Source organism: Mandrillus leucophaeus, unplaced genomic scaffold (genome assembly GCF_000951045.1).
Source record: "Mandrillus leucophaeus isolate KB7577 unplaced genomic scaffold, Mleu.le_1.0 Scaffold108, whole genome shotgun sequence".
Classification (NCBI taxonomy): Eukaryota; Metazoa; Chordata; class Mammalia; order Primates; family Cercopithecidae; genus Mandrillus; species Mandrillus leucophaeus.
This window is the reverse complement of record NW_012098987.1, coordinates 4572184-4586527: the sequence shown is the minus strand read 5'-3', so window position 1 is coordinate 4586527 and position 14344 is coordinate 4572184. Positions and strand designations below refer to the sequence as shown.

The window sequence follows — 14344 nt, the reverse complement described above, 5'->3', positions numbered from 1 at the left end:
GCCGCGGCCGCACGTGGCTTTATTTATATTGTTTCCTTAGTGGCAGCCTCGCCGTGCAGGGGGCGCCGCGGTTCCGCGCGGCTTCCCGTGTCTGCAGTGGGAGTTCCCCCACGTTTTAGGGCTGCGAGAGGGAATAGGTGAACTCATAGCCCCAGTCAGCACCAGCTTGCCGGATCCGGATCGAGCCAGGAGGAGATGGGAGGGTGGAATTGGCAGGGTTGGAAGTGAAGTGACCGATTTGTGCCCCGGAGAGGCAGGGAGAAAGGTCCCAGAAGCTGGAAAGGAAGGTAACTAAATATAATTTATTTCCTACAGCTAGGTATCTGGGGTCAGGGCCTGAAGTGTGTACGGATCTGAAGATTCTTCCAAATTCTAGGTTCGCCTTGCACAAACTTGGATGAACTCATTTTTCTACCTTAAGTCCGTTTTGGTTTGCTAGAAGAGATAAAAACATACAGTGAATGGGGTGACGGTAGGAGAGGTGTTCAGGACAATGGGTTATTTTATTTATTGGCAGGTTACAAACGCCAGACTTTTTCTGGAGTGATTAGTTTCTGTTAGGCTTGAAAAGAGGATCAAAGTCAGATGTGGCTGAGAAACACAATGGGCGCCTTCCGGAGTGGTCCGCGCCCAGCGCTGAGCTGTTAGGGTGGCTCCCGTCGCCCTGGGCATACATTACGGGAAGCAGGGAGCATTGAGGAGTGAGGATTCTGAGGACCTGCCTTGAGGAGAAACAAATCATTTCTGGGGATTTGTAATCAAGGAACCACAACGATCAGGAGGAAGATGAAGCAACGCTTCCCTCACACACACCCATACTCCATTCGCCCCCAGTCAATACGCGAGACTTTAAGACCGCCTGTGCACTAAATGCAAGAGGTGACAGAGCATTATTTGATCATCGAATGCTTTATCCTGGCGGGGGCCAGGGGCGATGTGTATATACTTAGGATAAAGCCTTTCCTCTGCTCTGATAAAAATGTGTATTGGTTGATTAAGCAATCTCCTATCCCTATTAGACAGTAAGGACCAATTAGTCACGCATTTTTTCCAACAGTTGGTAGTTCTAAAAAAGTGAAATAAAAGTTTCCTAATCCGATCACCCACTGAGTACAAGCAGCAAGAGTTACCAACTTTTCAGAGTCTATTGTTTGTCTTTTAAATACCTCGCTTGCTCTGCAGAAATTAAGTAAATGGATTTCTTTCAAGGAGAGGAGATAGAGTCCCTGCTGTAAAAGGGCAGATAGAAAAACGCAAACTTGTAATTTGTCACAAAAGATAAACGCAGTTCCCAAAGGAGTAGGTGCCAAGGGTTCCAAGAACACTTCAAGGGACAAGGAAATAAACTTGCTTGTTCACAGAGTTGGAGTTTTGCTAATGATTTCTTGTAAAATTAGACTTTTACGACTTACTCTGTTCAAGATCTTTTTGACAAGCTTGTAAAAGCAAACAGCTTGTGCTCATGAGTTTTCCTGATGATTCTGAAACTCTAGCAAGGAACTTGAGAGAATTCATACAAGGCATAGAAGCTATTGAAACCTTCCCTATGCTTTTGGTGAAGATGTAAAAAGTAATTTCTCTGACTTTTTGAAAGAGTTTGCTGAAATTTAGATTGGTTCATTAAGGTGTTTGTAAGCTAACTAATAAAATTTGTTAAACTTTGTCATCTTATACCCTGAATATGTGTTTTACAGTTGTGTTAAGGAACATTTTATGCCTGTAATTCTGGATGTGCCGTTCTCCTTTTTTCCTTACAGAAGTGTGGTGCTTTAGTGAACTGTCTTTTGTAAAAGAACCGCAGGATGTAACTGTCACAAGAAAGGACCCAGTCGTTTTAGATTGCCAGGCTCACGGAGAAGTTCCTATTAAGGTCACATGGTTGAAAAATGGAGCAAAAGTGTCTGAAAATAAACGGATCGAGGTTCTTTCTAACGGCTCTTTATACATCAGTGAGGTGGAAGGCAGGCGAGGAGAGCAGTCCGATGAAGGATTTTATCAGTGCTTGGCAGTGAACAAATATGGAGCCATTCTTAGTCAAAAAGCTCATCTTGCCTTATCAAGTAAGTGTTTAAGTTTTTGGTTGTTGACATTTTTCATTGCTACCTTTTGATGATTTCTTGCTTTATTAATATAATAATCGCCCAGGTCATGCATACATTAAGAATTTTACTGGAGGTAATAGTTGATGCTGAGGCGTATAGAGAAATCTGAAGAAAATACATATAGAAATTCAAATGAGTAATTGAGAACAGAAGTCAAATTAGGTTTAGAACACCAAGTAAAATGAAACCTGTAGAGGTGGCTTTATAAAAATTTTAAGCATTTCACACAGTATGAAGAGTTGGATGTAGAAGTTTGGCCAACACAACAAAAGTTGTTCTAAAATTTAATCTTATGGAAATTAGTAATTAATGAAAACAATCACAAGCAAATTTTTCTGCTTTGCAGATGGCTCTTGAGTGCTAAATCTTTCTTATAGCACAACCTTCCATTTCTCTGACTGCTTTTAGATCACCCATGTTGCCTTTTAATTGTACAAAGGGCATTGGTCAGTCACTCTTAAGCCTTTGAAGTATTCCTGGTCTTTTCCTGCTGGGAGGGAAAGAGATTAAGGCCATTTCCATATTATGCCTAATGGACTTAAACCCCGTATCTGCTCACTTTTCCCCTATTGTCATAAAGTGTGCTATCTAATGATTTCTTTTGTATTAACAACCCCATCAGATCAACCATTTGTCCAAGTGATCCGTTGCTTGGTGGCTGACCTGTAACTGTTGAGTGTAAAGATGGGCCTAGGACAAGTGCTGAACTCCTTGAGCCTACTGAGGCTTTACACCTTTTTCAGGTGATGAAACACAGCTCTCAAGTTTAGTAGACTAAATCTTGAAAACCAAAATTGAATCTTAAAAAGTTTTAAGGCGTTTGACCTTCATGCTTTTGTTAATCCACAAAACATAGATTTTGCACTGTACCTACAAATTGATCTTTTACAAGTTGAGCAATAGGTAGATGGCGTTCTTGAGATAAATGTATAATCTTAGCTGGGCTGGTGGCTAGCCTGTAATCCCAGCTGTTGAGGAGGCTGAAGCAGGAAGACTCCTTGAGCCCTGGAGTTTGAATCCAGCCTGGGAAACAAACTCCATCTCTTTAAGGAAAAAAAAAAAAAAAAAACCCGTAATATTTAGGAAATAGTTGTTTCAAGTTCTATACAGTTGAAATTTAGGAAGCTATTGGCAGGAATTTCCTAGGTGACTAACTACTGTTAACAGTTCATGTTCCATTTATTCCATCCTTATATTACTGATTTATTTTATTCTGTAATAAGGATTAATTGTAGAAAATATATTGCAAGCAAAGATATTTCTATATCGATACATCAGAAAATCAGAGGTTTGCAGTTCTAGCCACACTCCTACCCCTGCCAAAGAATAGAATAAACCTGAGAGGATTTCTGATTTTTCATTTCTTCCTTCCTCTCTCTCCCCTGCCTCCTCCTCCCTTCCTACTTCCTTCCTTTATCCCTCCCCCCTCCCTTCCCCCTTCCTTTCTCTGTCCTTCCTCCTGTCCCTTCCTTCCCTCCCCTCCTGTCCCTCCCATTCTCCCTCCTTGCTTCCCTACCTTCCTTCCTTCCTCCCTACCTTCCTCCCCAACCCTCTTCTTCCTGTCCCTTCCCTCCCCTCCTCTCCCTCCCATTCTCCCTCCTTGCTTCCCTACCTTCCTTCCTTCCTCCCTACCTTCCTCCCCACCCCTCTTCTTCCTGTCCCTTCCCTCCCTCCGCCCACCCGCCTGCCTCCCTCCCTCCCTCCCTCCCTCCCTTCCTTCCTTCCTTCCTTCCTTCCTTCCTTCCTTCCTTCCTTCCTTCCTTCCTTCCCCCTGTAATCATTGGCCAATAATTATTTTTTTCATGGTGTAACAGTTTTTCTGTATAGTACTGTTTTAAAGATAATGTGCTTTTTATGCTTATATTCTGTTCATTCAATTTTTGTCCAATGTAAACTTGTTCTATACAGTTGTAATTTTCCCACCTTTTGGGATTTGTAGAATTTTGTGTTTTCATCTTCAGGAACTGTAACTTATATTATCTCTCAGGGATAGGGAGTAGGTGGTAGAGGTGGCCGGATAGGCCATGGGAAGATGAAGCATTTATCATGACCACACATTGTTTCCAGGACCTCCTGAGAAGCCTGACAAAATTCTGGGTCTTCCAGAAACACTTGGAAAAACACAGAGCTTTCTAACTTCATAAATAAAATCTGAATGGTGTGTAATAGGTGTAACAAACAAAATGTCAGGACAGGCTTTCTAAATATCTTTAGATTTTTGTATCTTTATAGAAATTGTCACTGTTAATAAATAATTACATGTGATTCATTTTGCAGGCAATTGTGAAGTTTTTTATGTATCTTTTAAATTAACAAAGTTCTGATATCTAAGAAATAAGTTTAGATGATGGAGGCTCAAATCCTTTTATCCTATGTTCAGAGTAAATATATATATATACATACACAGGAAGAGAATAGGCATTAAGTGGACATTCTGGTTTTCTTTTCCTCCTTGTTTTTAAAGCTAGTTCTCTTTTAGGTATTGATAGCAGCAGGGTACAAGTGTGGTGTTTTTCTTAGTCAAGGATTTTATCAGTAAGCATATTATTTTTGTTTGTACAGAAGCACAATAGTACAGCACCTGGAAATCTAAAACTTTAATCTGTGCAAGTTTTAGATTTTTAACACACAGGCAATCAAGTCTTGGTCTCTAAGCTTAGGAACTAGAAGCTGAAAGTTGCACTCTAGGCAAGAATTCCATTATTCATGTGTAAATTAGGAATTCACAGGGTTAAAAGGTTAGAAACTGGCCAGGATGAGGTTTACCCTTGTGATAAAGAGCAGATGACCCTCATTCATTGGCCAAAGCTTTCATGTAGCTCTTCTGCAAAGTTAGTTATTGCCATGAATTGTTCTTGAGGAATGCAGAAATTCAAATGTGAACAGGCCTTTCCTTAAGTGTCACTATGGAGCCTTATCTCCGAAGCACATCAGAGCAGGGCTGCAGGGACAAGGTTCCTCCCCAAAGGCCTGGAGGCTTTGCTTTCCTGTTGTTCATTCAAGCACAAAAGAATTCATCTAACTTAGTTTTGCTAAGGCATCCCATTTTTAAAAGAAAGTATAGGGTTAAAGTAATATTTAGCTTTAAAAAAAGATAATCCTTTTTATTAATAGCCATGTTAGCTGTCTTACATTTTCATGTAATTGGAATAGAAAGAGGAGTGACACGGGACACTCTTTTTCTAGTTGTGTACAATAGCAAGAACAGAAGATTAAACTATTTCCTATACATTTCAGTGTTTTTAAATTTTAGCAAATGGAGTTTTCACTTTCATGGGTACTAAGTTTTTGTTATCTAAATTTAAATATTTTAGGAATAAGAAATAACCTATGGGTATCTTAACTTTTCTTGTATTCTTAATGTTGAAATAAGATAAATTTCATAGGAAAGCATTAGTGTGGTAAAAATGGTCTCATGTTTCAACAAGTTTAAATTAAGATAAGAGACATTTGAGAGAAGTAAAGGAGGAGGCGGGCTGTGTTCTGTGATGTATAAAAGACTGGCTGTAAGCTAGTGATTGAACAGGAAGCTAGTTGTTTATTTCCTTTCCATAAAAGGTGGAAATTGAAGTCTTAGGATAGAGGGAAAAAGAGCATAAAGCTAGCTTACATTTCTTTGATTTTCCAGGACTGTTCACTTGGGTAAAAAATAACTTTTTATGTGACCCTTTGTAGCTGGACAAGCATAGGAATTATTGTAACTTTATGATTTTTTAACCAAAATTTTAACGTTGATTTTGCCATTGGTAAGGTTGTTTGGGGGTGCATTTCTATAACTTTTTAAAGTAGTAATAGTTGTTTCCATTACAAAGATGTAGATTTTTTATTAATAAAAACATTCATCAATTTAAATTACGATGGAATTTGAGGGTTTATGTGGGATTAATGAAAAACTGTTCTTTGGGTGAGGCTTGCATATTAAAAAATAATGCATAAATTATAAAACCAAGTCTTTGAAATGTGAAGTTAAAAATATATTAAAAACATTTGAAGAGTCATGTTAAAAAAAAAAAAAAGAGGGGGAAGTGATATATTGAAAAGGGAACCCTAAGAACTATGAGACTGTATGCTAGATTTTGGATTTTATTAATGATCCTGGATCCGAAATAGGCTGGACTTTGCTACACTGTCACTGTTTTATTGAGAGCCGTAGGCACTGGAAAGGACTCAGTTTCCTACATGCGGGCCTATTCACTCGAAGTCAAGCTGTGAGCAGTTACCTGGCCTAATTAAAGAATGACAAAACATGAGTAAAAGTCATTTGATTTTGGAAAACTCAAGCCAACAGAACTGAGGTATTTAGAGAAACCAATCTGCCAACACTGTAGATAAGGTGCAGTTGATGTTTTCTGGGATCCAAAAAAATTCACCTTTAAAAAGAGGAGGCGTGGTTCAGAAGTACATGTTTAACTTAAAATTGGCTCTCTTAATATTGCATAAGTCAAGTGAAGGAAGTAGAAATTGCATGTATAGTTCTACAGGCTTTTATAGAATGACACTTGGTTCTTACAGTCTGTCTACTTAAAGTCTATCAGGTGCCTGATAATCGCTGGGTAATGGAACCAGTTTTTCTCACTTTGCACTTGATTAGTGAGGATCATTTCTCATTTTCAGAAACCTGTAACATTATCTCACTCTGTTTCGAAGTTGGTGGATTTTTATTTTTTAGCAAAGCATGGTCCAATGAAGGGTAGAATTGGAATTTTAAGATGTATAAAAATGTACTTATTTTATTTTGTTTTATTTATGTCCAGATTCTTAATGGAATTTTGAAAGGGTGTTTGGTATGGCTCCTTTTTGTCAGCTATCTCTGATTATTCTAAAGAAAGGATCTCACTCTCAGTGGTGTTTGCCCTGGGGTTTGTTGTCATTGCTCCCAAATTTAACAGCTGGGTCTATTGATGAAGTCCAGAGCAATTTAAAATAATAGCGAGCAACAAATCTTTTAAGCAGGGTTTTAGGCTAAGGGAGTATTTTAATTAATAAATAACATACATTTGAGGTTACCTTTTTGAAAACTACGATATTGTTGACTACAGTTTTGAGAGATGATTTTTATCTCTCATGAACAGGGTTGCCCAACTAGAATTGATCATTTAAAGCATTTAAACTGATAATTACCATTTATATGAAAAATAATAATGTTAAGTCAGGCTTTTTGTTGAGGACCCTACTTGGATTTAAAAAACAGCTATGATTATTGAGATGTTTTAAAAGAAATCATAAAAATTCTCCCAAATTAAGTTTTCATTGTCAGTCAAGACTATTTTAATACTTTTGAGAGTTTATAGTGCCCAGACTCTTCATTAAATCTTTTTAAAAATCATCATTTTAATCTTGGTAAATAAGAAAGGAAAAGGAAGATGCTGTCGTAATCATGTAAGTAATATCTCCAGTTGCCCTAACGTGGTGTGCTGCACAGAGCAGAGCAAGCTCACGGTAAACAATTGATAATTGCAGTGTACAAAAAAGGTAAAAACGTACCAAATTATCTTCACCAGCTCTAATTCTGAAGCCAAGTGAACTGCTATAAGGATATGTATGCAGAGGATAAAGGCGTCATCCTCACAAAGGTCTCTGACAGTAATCTGACAAATACTTTCCTGACTTTTACATTCCTTGTGTTTTTTTTTTGTTTTTTTTTTTTTTACCCTCTGGTTCTGAGAACTACTTTTGATGAGCATTTAAAAACCAAAATCTTATGGACTGAGCAGAAGGCATGAATTTAAAAATGTTTGTTTTTTCAGTTTCCAAAGAGTTTGCCCTTTCTTCGTGTTCATAATATATATAATCTTATATATGTGTATATATATGATAGCTTTAGCATTTATAGGGGCTAGATTATGAATAACTGTTTGAAAATGTGATCATTGTTCAGGTCTCTGGTTTCAAATTTGTGTACTTACTGGGTTTAGTCCTTAAAACTTACAGAAAGAAAATTTTCTTTTTAAAGCTCACGTCTTGAAGCAATAGTAAATCCCTAGGAGTTTAGCTAGAACAGTGTGACAGCTTTTTTGTCCTTTTAATGTTGCTGTTTTATGCAGACTACTTTAAATAAATCATATTCTTTTGAAATAATCTTCAAAAGTCGTCCTTTTAAATTTTTGTAGTCTTTTAATACTAAGAATGTGATTGACTCAGTGGCTTATCTTCCATTCTACTAATATTTACCAAAAAGAAAAAAGATGCTTCTGCGTGTGGGTTAGATATCTCAGTCTTGGCACAACTGACATTTCGGGCCGGATAATTTTCTGTTGTGGTGCTGTCCTGTGCGTCGTATGCACTGTTTGCAGCATCCCTGGCCTCTACCCGCCCAATACCATTAGACTCTCTTCCAGTTGTGACAACCAAGAAAGGTCTACTGCGGGGCAAAGTAACTCCTGATTGAGAACCCCTGATGTTTCCAGAAGTAGTAGAACACTTTCCAGTGATGTTGGACCATTTGTTACTTTAACTGTTTCTGTCTTATCCTTGATATTCTACTTGTTTTAGTGGTAGCAGTCCAAAATGTATTCTTTGGAGAACGATTTGCTGTTTTGTTGTTGTTGTTGTTGTTGTTGTTATTGAGTCAGGGTCTTGCTCTGTCATCCAGGCTGGAGTACAGTGGTGCAATCACGGCGTCCTGCAGCCTGGACCTCCTGGGCTCAAGTGATTTTCCCACTTCAGTCTCCCGAGTAGCTGGAGTTTCAGGCACGTGCCACCATGCACGGCTAATTTTTAATTTTTTTTGTAGAGAGAGGATCTTGCTATGTTGCCCAGTCTGACCTTGAACTCCTAGGCTTAAGCATTCCTCCCACCTCGGTTTCCCAAAGTGCCAGGATTATAGGCATGAACCGTTGTGCTTGGGCTCCATTTACTATTATTATTTCTTTTTTTTTTGAGACAGAGTTTCACTCTTGTTGCCTAGGCTGGAGTGCAATGGTGTGATCTTGGCTCACCACAACCTCCACCTGTGGGGTTCAAGCGATTCTCCTGCCTCAGCCTCCCAAGTAGGGATTACAGGCATGCGCCACCATGCCCAGCTAATTTTGTATTTTTAGTAGAGATAGGGTTTCTCTATGTTGGTCAGGCTGGTCTCGAACTCCTGACCTCAGGTGATCTGCCCACCTCAGCCTCCCAAAGTGCTGGGATTACAGGTGTGAGCCACCACACCTGGCCTCCATTTACTTTTTTTTTTTTTTTTTTTTTGAGACAGAGTCTTGCTCTGTCGCCAGGCTAGAGTGCAGTGGCATGATCTCAGCTCACTGTAACCTCTGCCTCCTGGGTTCAAGTGATTGTCCTGCCTCAGCCTCCCAAGTAGCTGGGACTACAGGCGCATGCCACTATGCCCAGCTAATTTTTGTACTTTACGTACAGACGGGGTTTCACCATGTGACCAGAATGGTCTCGATCTCTTGACCTCATGATCTGCACGCCTTGGCCTCCCAAAGTGCTGGGATTACAGGCGTGAGCCACTGCGCCCAGCCACCATTTACTGTTTTTAAGTGTTGTATATATTTTTTAAAAATGTGTTTGGGCTACTGCCTAAATTGGAGTGACAGTGCTTTTCCAATCCCTTTTTCACACACATAATACATTGAAAACTGCTGTTAAGAGTATGGCCAGGCACAGTGGCTCCCGCCTGTAATCCCAGCACTTTGAGAGGCCAAGGCGGGCGGATCACCTGAGGTTGGGAGTTCGAGACCAGCCTGACTGACATGGAGAAACCCCCTCTCTACTGAAAATACAAAATTAGGCAGGCATGGTGGCACATGCCTTTAATCCTAGCTACTCAGGAGACTGAGGCGGGAGAATCGCTTGAAGCCAGGAGGCGGAGGTTGTGGTAAGCTGAGATCGCGCCATTGCACTCCAGCCAGGCAGCAAGAGCAAATCTCTTGTCTCAAAAAAAAAGGAAAAAAAAGTTTATCCTGGCCAGGCACAGTTGCTTATACCTGTAATCCCAGCACTCTGAAAGCCTGAGGTAGGTAGATCACTTGAGGTCAGGAGATCAAGACCAGCCTGGCCAACATGGTGAAACGTCATCTCTACTAAAAATACAAAAATTAGCTGGGCGTGGTGGCACATGCCTGTAATTCCAGCTACTCGGGAGGCTGAGGCAAGAGAACTGAACCCAGGAGGCGGAGGTGGCAGTGAGCCGAGATCATGTCACTGCACTCAAGCCTGGGTGTCAGAGTAAGACTCGTCTCAAAAAACAAAAACAAACAAATATAGTCGTGTGCAGAGTAACAACATGTTGGTCAAACAGTGGACCACATATTATGACAGTGGTTCTATAAGATGATAATACCATATTTTTACAGTGCTTTTTCTGTGCTTAGATATGTTTAGATATGCAAATTCTTCCCATTGTGTTACAGTTGCTGCCCTTTTCAGTACTGTTACATGCTGCCCAGGTTTGTAGCCTAGAAGCAATACAGCTGAGGTGGGTAGTAGGCTATACCATCTGGTTTGTGTCTCTATGATGTTCGCGTGACAGAATCACCTAACAATGTGTTTCTCAGAACGTGTCTCTGTCGTTAAGTGATGCAAGACTGTACATGTCTGGTTTTGCTAATAATTAATAATGTATTCTGGTGTTTGTTGACTCAGTATTTTAAAAAACACAGTTCTGACTTTATCTTGACAGAGTTTTGCTAATATATTAGTGTTTTAATATCAATTGATTATTCTGGTTCCCCACCCCCACCGATTGGTATTAAGATTATAAGGTGTAATTTCTTCTTCTACCTCAGCTTTCAGATTGAACTAACTCGAGTCCCCTGGAGTCTGCTGATTGGATTTAAAGTAACTCAGATTAAAATATTGACCCCCAGAGTGGACTTATAACAGGAAGAGATGTAACCAGCTTAATGTACTAGAACTAAAGAAGCTAACAATTGGAAGTTTTTCCCTGTTAGTCTTCAGAAGGGGATGAAATTGTACAAATAATGAAATAAAAGAGAGACAAAGAAAGTACATCATTATTTTCCACTGATCTCCAAATATTTAGACTTATTAAGATACTGGCAGTGAATATTTTGAGGAGAGAAACTTAAGATTCCTTAAAACTTACCCTGTAGTCAATAGAAAATCCTTGCCTACTTTCACTTGCAGTATCATTATGCCTTCCTCTTCCTTAAGTAAAGATCACAACTTCTGTAGTCTTAGAAACTTTTATTTTGCAAATAAGGAATAGGAACCGGGGAGGAGGTAAGTGCCTTTCTCAAGGGCACAGCTACTATCTAGCACCAGAGCTCGGGTTTTTTTAAATTATAGTACGACTTTACAATGCTTAAATAAAGCTTTTTCCTGTGACTTGTGTGGAAATGTATCTTTCTATATTCAAATATATATAATCAAATCCAGAATATAAAAAAGAATGGTAACGGCCGGGTGCAGTGGCACATGCCTGTAATCCCAGCACTTTGGGAGGCTGAGGTGGGAGAATCACTTGTGGTCAGCAGTTCAAGACCAGCCTGGCCAACGTGGTGAAACCCTGTCTCTACTAAAAATACAAGAATTAGCTAGGCGTGGTGGCAAACACCTGTAATCCAAGCTGATCAGGAGGCTGAGGAAGGAGAATATCTTGAACCCGGGAGGCAGAGACTGCAGTGAGCTGAGATCATGCCACTGCATTCCAGCCTGGGCAACACAGAGAAACCCCATAAAAAAAAAAAAAAAAAAAAAAAAAAGTAACAGAATTAACGCCCAAGTTAAAGACATTCCTTAATTTCTTAATTTAAAAAGTGACTTTCATTTTTGTGCAACTCACCCATTACTGCTATACTTGAATAAGGTGTCTCGTTGTTGATATAGTAAATAGGTGATTTTTAAAATAAATTGCTAATGCGTTTCTATTTTCAGCTGTCCTGTAACCCTTCATGGAATTTCTTTTCTTGTGTATATCCTCCGTGCATGGAAGTTGAGCTCCAGTCCATTTAGAGGCTTGGCATTTGTTAATACATCTGTCCAAATGGAAGTTTGATCTAAAGCAGTGATTTTCAACATGGCTTTGAAGAACCACCAATGGAGTGAGACTTTTTTATAGTCAGAAGACTGAGTTTTAAATAGATGGTTAAGTTTCTTCTTCTTCTTCTTCTTCTTCTTCTTCTTATTATTATTTTGCAGAATCTTGCTATGCCCAGGCTGGTCTGGAACTCCAGTCCTCCCGCCTCAGTCTCCTGAGTAGCTGGAATTATAGACGTGTGCCAGTGCACCTGGAACACCCTTATAAAGTACACCGTTCAGTGGGTTTTGTGCATCTGTCTCACCACTATCTAATTCCAGAACATTTTCATCCCCCCAGAAAGAAAGCTGTGTTCGATAGCGATTACTCCCCATTTCCCCCTTCCTCTGGCAGCCACGAATTTATTTCCTGTCTCAGTGGATTTGCCTATATGCGGTGTGTCTTATCAGTGAAATCATATGAAAGTGGTCTTTGTGATTGTCTTCCTTCAGTTAGCGTGTTTTCAGGGTTTATCCACGTCATGTCATTTATCAGTACTTCATTCCTTTTTGTGGCCAAATGAGATTACATTGTGTGGATAAACCATGTTTTGTTTATCTGTTCATCTGTTGGCACTTGAATTGTTTTCATCTGTAGTGAACATTTGCTTTCTCACTTTCTTGATACTTTTCATAGTTTTCAGTGTATAGTCTCTTACCTTTATGCTGAAATTTGTATCTGGGCATCTTATTCTTTTAGATACTATTGTAAATGGAGTTGTTTAATTTCCTTTTCAGTTACTTTATTGCTGTTGTGTATATAAACACAACTGCTTTATGCATGTGCATCTTATACTCTAAAACTCATCTGAATTCATTTACTAGCTCTAGTAGCTTTCATGTGGATTCTTTGCAATTTTCTATAAATAGGATCATATAATCTATAAGTGATACAGCTGTACTTCTCTCTCTCCAATTTGGGTGCCTTTTGTTTCTTTTAGACTAATTGCTCTGACTAGAATTTTTAGTACAATGTTAAATCGTAATGGTGAAAACAGAAATCATTGTCATTTTCTTGATCAGAGGAGAAAAGCTTTCAGTCTTTCACCTTTGAGTATGATATTGTGAGGCTTTTTAAATAAATGCCCTTTATCATGTTGAAAAATTTTCCTTCTATTCCTAGTTTTCTAAGTGTTTATATTGTGAAGTGTATTGGATTTTTTCAAATGCCTTTTTTATATCAACTGTGCTAATCGTCTTTTTTCTTTGTTCTATCAGTTATTTGATTAATTTTCTTATGTTGAACAGCTTTTACATTCCTGGGATAAAAGTGAGATAAATCCTATTTGGTCAGTATCATTATTTTAATATATTTTTGGACTTGGTTTGCTAGCAGTTTGCTGAGATTTTGCATCCATATTCATAGAAGACAATTTTCTTTTTTCTTTTTTTTTTTTTTTGAGACGGAGTCTCGCGCTGTGTCACCCAGGCTGGAGTGCAGTGGCGCGATCTCGGCTCACTGCAAGCTCCGCCTCCCAGGTTCACGCCATTCTCCTGCCTCAGCCTCCGAGTAGCTGGGACTACAGGCGCCCGCCACCTCGCCCGGCTAGTTTTTTGTATTTTTAGTAGAGACGGGGTTTCACCATGTTAGCCAGGATGGTCTCGATCTCCTGACCTCGTGATCCACCCACCTCGGCCTCCCAAAGTGCTGGGATTACAGGCTTGAGCCACCGCGTCCGGCCAGAAGACAATTTTCTCTTACGATATCTGTCTGGCTTTGACATTGGAGTAGGTGTCATCGAATATGTTAGGAAATATTCCCTATATAATATTACCTATAAAAAATACCTTATTTTTTTGGAAAAGTTTGAAAAGAATTGGTTTAAATTCTTATTTAAATTTTTTGCGGAGGCCAAGCACAGTGGGTCATGCCTGTAATTCTAGCACTTTGGGAGGCCAAAGTGGGCAGATTGCCTGAGCTCAGAAGTTCGAGACCAGCCTGGGCAACATGGTGAGACCCCCGCCTCTACTAAAAATACAGAAAATTAGGTGGGCATGGTGGGACACACCTATAGTCCCAGCTACTCAGGAGGCTGAGACATGAGGATCGCTTGAACCTGGGAGGCGGAAGTTACAGTGAGCCAAGATCGCGCCACTTCACTCCAGCCTAGGTGACAGAGAGAGACTCTGTCTCTAAATAAATAAATAAATAAATAAATTTTGTGGTATTCACTTGTGAAGTCACCTGGTTCTGGATTTTTCATTGTTGGGGTGTTTTGTTTTGTTTTGTTTTGTTTTGTTTTTTGAGTTGGAGTCTC

The 14344-nt window shown here is 39.4% G+C and overlaps 1 protein-coding gene across 1 annotated transcript in view; it reads left to right on the top strand.

The window, feature by feature from the left end:
* PRTG (protogenin) overlaps nt 1–14344 on the top strand; it is a 154934-nt gene that overhangs the window by 23506 nt on the left and 117084 nt on the right. Inside the window, exon 3 of the mRNA XM_011986725.1 lies at nt 1755–2060. Coding sequence (XP_011842115.1) covers nt 1755–2060 — 306 coding nt within the window. The remainder of the gene's footprint in view (nt 1–1754; nt 2061–14344) is intronic.